At 50.6% G+C, this 7357-nt stretch overlaps 1 protein-coding gene across 1 annotated transcript in view; it reads left to right on the top strand.

The window, feature by feature from the left end:
• The first annotated feature begins 4538 nt into the window (after window positions 1-4538).
• The window catches only part of FAM83F (family with sequence similarity 83 member F), a 35488-nt gene continuing 32669 nt past the window's right edge, over window positions 4539-7357 (top strand). Inside the window, exon 1 of the mRNA XM_033233873.1 lies at window positions 4539-5298. Within this exon, the coding sequence (XP_033089764.1) occupies window positions 4648-5298 (651 nt within the window). The 5' untranslated portion in view covers window positions 4539-4647. The remainder of the gene's footprint in view (window positions 5299-7357) is intronic.

Below are 7357 nucleotides of genomic sequence, written 5' to 3'. Positions count from 1 at the left end.
TGTACAGAGTATTTCGCTGGGCCGGAGGGTAGAAGGCCTGGGGATAAGGCTGTGTGGAAACGCATCCCAGTATCTCCAGTTGCCAGCTGATCATCTCGAACTGGATGTCTCCCCTCCTGAAGCCTCGGCTTATTCATCTGTAACACCTCACAATAATCCGTTTCACAGAATACTTCAACAGATTTGGGGAAAAGGGGATGGGTCAAATTAGATAATTTTACATTAAAAGGCCTCCACAGCCTGCAGCCTCTTTGTGAATGACACGGTATCACTTATCAAGCTGCCTTGTAAAGACTGCTGTGAGAATTTGACTCCCAGCTAAACTAAGAGAGTCACCAGGGCAGTCAGCTGTCATGTCTGATTCCTCTCTGTGTTATTGTCAGAGGCAAGCGTGTTATCTAGTACTGCTTATCTATTAACTGCCTCCAACTGTTGGTTGAATAAATCAGTCATCGGTACATAAAGGTGAATATCATATTAGTTAGATCTAGGAAAGACTTTTTCATATTAGTTAGATCTAGGAAAGGCTTTTTCCAATGTGAATTGTTACTAAAATATTCTGTCCTGCTTCTAACCTTCTGTCCAACTGCAAATCACATCACATAATATTTGTGCTCTTCGAGAGCAAAAACCATGCCTTAATCATTCTGTTTCAATGTGATCTCCGGGTGGGAAAACTTGGTTTTGTTCAGAGTCTGCACTTGGAAATGGGCCTTGCACTTGGTAAGACTCCACGAGGATTTGGTAAACAAACGAATGGTTTCTAACCCTTAACACAGAGCTACGCATTCAGCAAATATCGATTGGATTAATTATTAAACAAGAAAGATACTTTTTATTTCTAATGTCTCTTTCTAACATTCCCGACTGAAGCGGTGTAGCAGAATGGGTAGGTAGGCGGGCTCTGGAATCAGATGGTCTAGGTTTGAATTCTGCCTATTCTACGTACTAGCTGGGTGACCTAGAGTAGCTACTGAACCTCTCTGTGCTTCAGGTTTCTCACTGGTGAAATGAGAATAACATTTTTTCTCCTTTTTTTCTGTTGCCCAGACTGCAGTGCAATGGTGCAATCATAACTCATTGTAGCCTCAAACTCCTGGGCACAAGCGATCCTCCTACCTTGGCCTTTATAAGCAGTGGGATTACAGGTGTGAGTCACTCAGCTCAGCTAACAATTTTTTTTTTTTTTTTTTTTTTTTGAGACTGAGTCTTTTTCTGTCCCCAGGCTGGAGTACAGTGGCATGATCTCGGCTCACTGCAAGCTCCGCCTCCCAGGTTCACACCATTCTCCTGCCTCAGCCTCCCTAGTGGCTGGGACTACAGGTGTCTGCCACCATACCCGGCTAATTTTTTGTATTTTTAGTAGAGACAGAGTTTCACCTTGTTAGCCAGGATGGTCTCGATCTCCTGACCTCATGATCCGCCCGCCTCAGCTTCCCAAAGTGCTGGGATTACAGGCGTGAGCCACCGCGCCCGGCCAGCTAACAATTTTTCTAATAGGATTACAGGGTTCATCTAAAGTGTCCATAAAATAATTAGCACATAGTAATTGCTATTTTTTTAATGACCATATCAGTCTCAACAACCTTCACTGATGCCCTTTAACCACTGGATAGACTTAAACTCGAGTTATCCACAATTTGGCCCATTATCTCCCTCTTTCCAGTCCCATCTTCCCATACTTTAACACTAGCTGCCCTTTACTGGCTGCTACCTGTGCCAGACATTCCACTAAGTGGTCTATATCCATTAACTTGTTTCCCTTCTCAAACAACCTAGTGAGGTTGGACTTCATTTTTAAGAGACAGGGTCTCACTATGTTGCCCAGGCTGAACTCAAACTCCTGGGCTTGAGGGATCCTCTTGCCTTAGCTTCCCACGTAGCCAGGACTACTGGCCCATCACTGCGCCCAGCTGAGGTGGGACTTATTGCACATATTTCACTGATGATAAGGCAAAGGCCCAGAAAATAAAAATAACTTTCCTGGTGACACACAGCTAATTTTAGGAAAGCTGGATTCATTCCCAGGACTCTGTGGTATGGAAGTTCACGCTATTATTTACCGTCTCTGATATCCTTGCCACACAAAGTTTGGTCAGTGGACCAGCACTCCTAGCATTACCTGGGGGCTTGCTAGAAATGCAGCGTCTCAGGCCTCATCGCAGACCTACTGAATCAGAATCTACATTTTAACAAGCCCCCTGGCTGCATAGTAAAATTTTAGAAGCACAGTTGTAAACCACTTTCTACCAGGGAGACACGAATACTAATTAAGTCAAACAAGTGTTCTCGTTTAATCCCTACATCAATCTGGGAGGTCAGGAGAGGTCAGCATTATTATCCCATTTTGCAGATGAGGAGACTAAGGCTCTGAAAGGCATCTTGAAGTGACTGAGCCCACATAAGCCTGATGCCAGCATAATGCTCTGACTAAACCCAGTCTCAAGTCTCTCCATCTGTAATGTCTTCATTCCCTTTCTCCACCTTGAATTCCTCTCCTCCTTTTAGGCTCCACTTGAAATCCCTTCTTGCTGGGCAAAGCCCTTCTTACCCACTTCCCACTGGGCAGATTGCTTCTTCCTGCATATTCCCATAAGCTCCCTCCACATACCTTTCTCTTGGCTCCAATTCTTTAAGAAATGTACACTGGCACAAACTGTGTACCAGGGACATAGTAGGCATTGAGTAAATGTTTGTTGAGCCCATTTGCTCCCAAAGCATTTCTGACTGTGTTTATTAAAACACTCTGGGGCCAGGCGCGGTGGCTCATGCCTGTAATCCCAGCACTTTGGGAGGCCAAGGCGAGTGGATCACAAGGTCAAGAGTTCAAGACCCGCCTGGCCAAAATGGTGAAACCCTGTCTCTACTAAAAATACAAAATTTAGCCGGGCACAGTGGCAGGTGCCTGTAATCCCAGTAACTCGGAGGCTGGGACAGAAGAATCGCTTGAACCCTGGGGGCAGAAGTTGCAGTGAGCCAAGATTGTGCCCCTGCACTGTAGCCTGGTTGACAGAGTGAGACTCTGTCTCAAACAAAACAAAGTAAAACAAAACAAACAAAAAACCAAAAAACCACTCTCATTACTCCTATCCTCTTCTGTGTTTGCCAGTCTCTCCTACTGCCTGAGCTCCTGTGTGTCTCCAAACTATTGAGTCTGGCATCTTGTAGGGCCTCAAGTCGTTAGGTAATAAACTAAATGTTCTCCCATCTAAGGACATAATCTATCTATATGTACTTAAGAGTGGAACATTACCACTGGAGTGAAGCTTTTCAGTTCCCAAGAGGGGTAAAGGACAAGTGAGGTGACAGACACCTTGCTGCTCACCACCCCCAATCTTTGGGCTGACATAGGATGCCAGAACTGATTATTGTAAAATAATAATAATAATAATGTGCAGAAATTTGAAAATCTAACTTTCATTTTTCCAGACCATGAAAGAAAGGCCTAGAAATGGTAAGTAACCTTTTCAAATCCCCTAGGGGTGAAAACCAGGTCCCCAATAACCTGTCGTTTCACAAGAAAAGGAGAAATGGTAAAGGCGGCCGTGATGCCAGGGAAAGACCTCCAAGACATAGAAAACCTAGCAGCCCCCACGCTCTGCCTCTTTCACAGGAGACTTGGGCAACGCACACGTTTCTAGGCCTCAATTTCCTCATCTATAAAATGAGGGGGTTGGACGAGCTTCAAAAGCTCCTTCCAACTCTGAGATGCTGCGCTATAAAATGAGAGAAATGTGAACCTTCAGTTGTTATGATCTGAAAATATTTTGAATGTGGAGAATCAAATTGTACAGCAGTGCATGAACAACATAATATGTTAATGACTAAGACGATTGTATTTAATCCGATGGGAAACAGCAGAGCTGCTGCCACTGCTGCTGCTGCTGCTGCTGCTGCTGCTGTGTGTGTGTGTGTGTGTGTGTGTGTGTGTGGTGTGCACGCACGTGCGGTTTCCTTCCTTGAGCTCAAACATATATTTTGAATCACTAATATAGTAATCACATCTCTGGCAGCCTATCTTGCCCAAACACACACACAGACACCACACACCCTACTTCAAATTAAAGTGGGGGTGGGGGAATTCCGCTGCTGCTCTTTACATCATTTCTGTTTGGATGGCTATTTTTTAAAATAAATTTTTATAGTGAAGGTGTTGGACTGCCAGTCCAGGAGGCCTCTGATCTCAGAACTGGGACGCAAGGGTGGGGGGCTCGAGCTGTCATTAGCATTTCGCTTTTGCACCCCCATTGCCCGCTCCTCAGCCGTCACAGTCCCGTCCTGCAGCAGGCCCCCCCGACCAACAGTCGACCCTCGACGGGGGAGGGGTCAGCTCGCCAGCCCCAGGGGCGACTGGGCCAGAACACGTCCTGCGCACTCCACGTGCGCGGAAAATGAACGCGTACCCGCCACGCGGCCGGCGGGGGCGGATGGCAGCGAGGGCCAGACAGCGAACCTTTACCCGGCAGGGGAGTCGGGGCCGGAGCCTGCACGTGGGTCTGCGACGGCCCCGCCCCCAGGGGGCGTCCCCTCAGGGACTCCAGTCCCGGCTGGTGGGCCCTGCAGGCCCGGGCCCGACCGCGTCCGCCAGGCCGCCCGGAGGTCCCGGCGAGCCCGGCGGAGGCGGCGGCCCCTCCCCGCCCGACGGCCATGCTCGCGCGGATTGGCCGCTCCCCGACGGCGGGGCGGGGCGGGACGGGCCTGGGCAGAGCTCGCGGCCAGGTGAGGCGCCCCGCCCCTCGGCGGCTCCAGGTGCGGCTGTGGGACCTCGGATCGCGGCGGGGCCAGGGCCAGAGCCGGGGCCGGGGCGCCATGGCCGAGTCCCAGCTGAACTGCCTGGACGAGGCGCACGTGAACGAGAAGGTGACCGAGGCGCAGGCCGCCTTCTACTACTGCGAGCGGCGGCGGGCCGCGCTGGAGGCGCTGCTGGGCGGCGGCGAGCAGGCCTACCGCGAGCGGCTCAAGGAGCAGCAGCTCCGGGACTTCCTCTCCAGCCCGGAGCGCCAGGCCCTGCGCGCCTCCTGGAGCCCCTATGAGGACGCCGCCCCCGCCGTCAACGCCCGGGGCAAGAGCAAGGCCAAGGCCAAGGCCCCCGCGCCGGCGCCTGCTGAGTCCGGCGAGTCCTTGGCCTACTGGCCCGACCGTTCCGACACCGAGGTGCCTCCGCTGGACCTGGGCTGGACGGACACTGGTTTCTACCGCGGCGTGAGCCGAGTCACCCTCTTCACCCACCCCCCCAAGGACGAGAAGGCGCCGCACCTCAAGCAGGTGGTCAGGCAGATGATCCAACAGGCCCAGAAGGTAGGCCCCCGCCTTCGCCCCCTCACCGCTGGGACCTTGGCCCCAGTGCCCTGGACCAGGCCTCACCTCCCAGACAGCGCCCGGGGCAGGCCGCCCTGAACACCCTCTGGAAATTGGGCCCCAACCCGCCCCTACTTCATGGGGCTGCAGTGAGGCCTCTAGAGCGAATGGCTGGGAGCGTGTTTGGGAAATTACAAGGCGCTGGACAGATGCCAACCGTCGGTATTCCAGCGTCCAGAGATGCTGGCTCTGCTCTGTATTTCTGAAACTTCCCTGTCCAGTCTTCCTCCCCAGGAAAGATTGAGGACCGAGGCCCTGTGGTTAAAATGCAGCACTCAAATGTCTTGATAATAACCTAGGTGCTGCCCAGGGATTTACAGAACATATCCCGAGCCACTTTCTCATGTGATTGTCAAAGCAACTTCAGGGAGTGGGTGGCGGTGACCTTCCGGGTCCCACCTCTGCCATGCTGCTCTTTGGACCACCTCTCTCCTCCCGTAGTCAAAGCCGGGCTGGCGCCCTCACAGTCACAGCCTCTCCTGGACCGGGTGCTAGGCCCCAGCTGCCTGGAATGAATGACTTTGCGGGGGGCGGGGGGGGGGTATATTGAGCCCCTACTGTGTGCCTGGCCCTGTGCTAGGCGCCTTGGCACAGCAGGTCACCTGACTCGGCAGCTCAGGAAAGGGCTCCTACTTAGCATGTCTGTCCTGCTTGGGAGTTGGAAGGAGGGTCTGTTTCCAGGGTGGCTGGTGAGGCCAGTCCACTGTGGAGCAGGCTTTAATCTTTATGCCTTTGGGTAGGAGTCCTGGGCAGCTTCCAGATCAAATATAGGATGTCCCACTACATCTGAACTTTCAATAAACAACACATAACTTTTTAGTATCAGTTTATGCTAAACATGACGTGAGACATGCCGATACTGAAAAGTTCTTTGTTGTGTATCTGAAATTCAAATTGAATGGGAACGTTTTGTACTTTTATTTGCTAACTCTGGCTCCCCTACATGAGATTTGTTCAGAAACAGCAGCAACTTTTGGTGCCCAGTTCAGAATATACAACAGGAGTGGCTTGGGTTCACCACTCGAATTCCACTCAATGAGTGAGGTTGGAGTCCTGGTTCCCCTCGAGGCTGAAGAGGCCTAAGGAGGGAAAATAGAGCTAGAAAGACCAGTGTTCAGGCTCATCTTCCTGGAAGGGGTGATCTAGGTAGTTGGCTACATTGGCTACCAGAAGGAAGGGTTAACTTTCCACTGCGCACGTTTCTACCCTCCCTCTCTATAATTCCTCCCTGTCTGACTGAGTTTTCTTTGTATATTGTGTTCTGCAAAAGAAAAGGCAAGATTGGACACAGAAGAGGGAAAAAGGATGTAGGCGGCAATACAGGCTGCAGCTGGGGTTAGGGGTCAAGTCTCATGATGTCATACTAACAAAGCCTCTATTTATTTAGCATTTAATATGTGCCATCCACTGTGTTAATGACTCACCTGCATTTTCTCATTAGCTTTTCACAACAACCGGGTGAATAGGTGTTTTCCTTATTTTTGGAGAAAAAGACATCAGGATTCAGAGGTTTCTCGCCGGAGGTCCCATAGCTAGCAAGTGACTGAGCCAGGACCCAAACTCCAAAGCCCTTGCTCTTAACCATTGTGCTACTTTGCCCCAGTGTCTGAAATAATGGTGCAGTCCGATTAAGCAAGGGGTTTGAATGAAGCTAGCCTGGTCACAACCTGGAGTGCAGGTGGTGTACCCCTGTTACAAGAAGGGGGAGACAGGTCCCCTGGCCACTGAGGCATCTAGTCCCATGTGGGATGACAGGACTCTCTCCTGCATAGTGAGGTATTTTTAACTCTTTAAATATTTAACAACAGAAACTTTGAACACTTGTGAACCCATCCAATAAGTACAGGCTTAACCAGTAATTTCCTGAGGGCCGACTATGTGCCAGGCACTAACTCGCCATGAAGAAGATATACGGTGTGGCTTTACCCTCCAAGGGCTTAACAAATGCTAGGGCTCTGCTGGAAAGGAAAGAGTTTTTAAGGCTGGATGTGCCTAATCT

The sequence above is a fragment of the Trachypithecus francoisi genome, unplaced genomic scaffold, assembly GCF_009764315.1.
Source record: "Trachypithecus francoisi isolate TF-2019V2 unplaced genomic scaffold, Tfra_2.0 Lachesis_group14, whole genome shotgun sequence".
In the NCBI taxonomy this organism is placed as follows: domain Eukaryota; kingdom Metazoa; phylum Chordata; class Mammalia; order Primates; family Cercopithecidae; genus Trachypithecus; species Trachypithecus francoisi.
The sequence above is the reverse complement of the archived record's forward strand: the minus strand, read 5'-3'. Positions and strand labels throughout refer to the sequence as shown.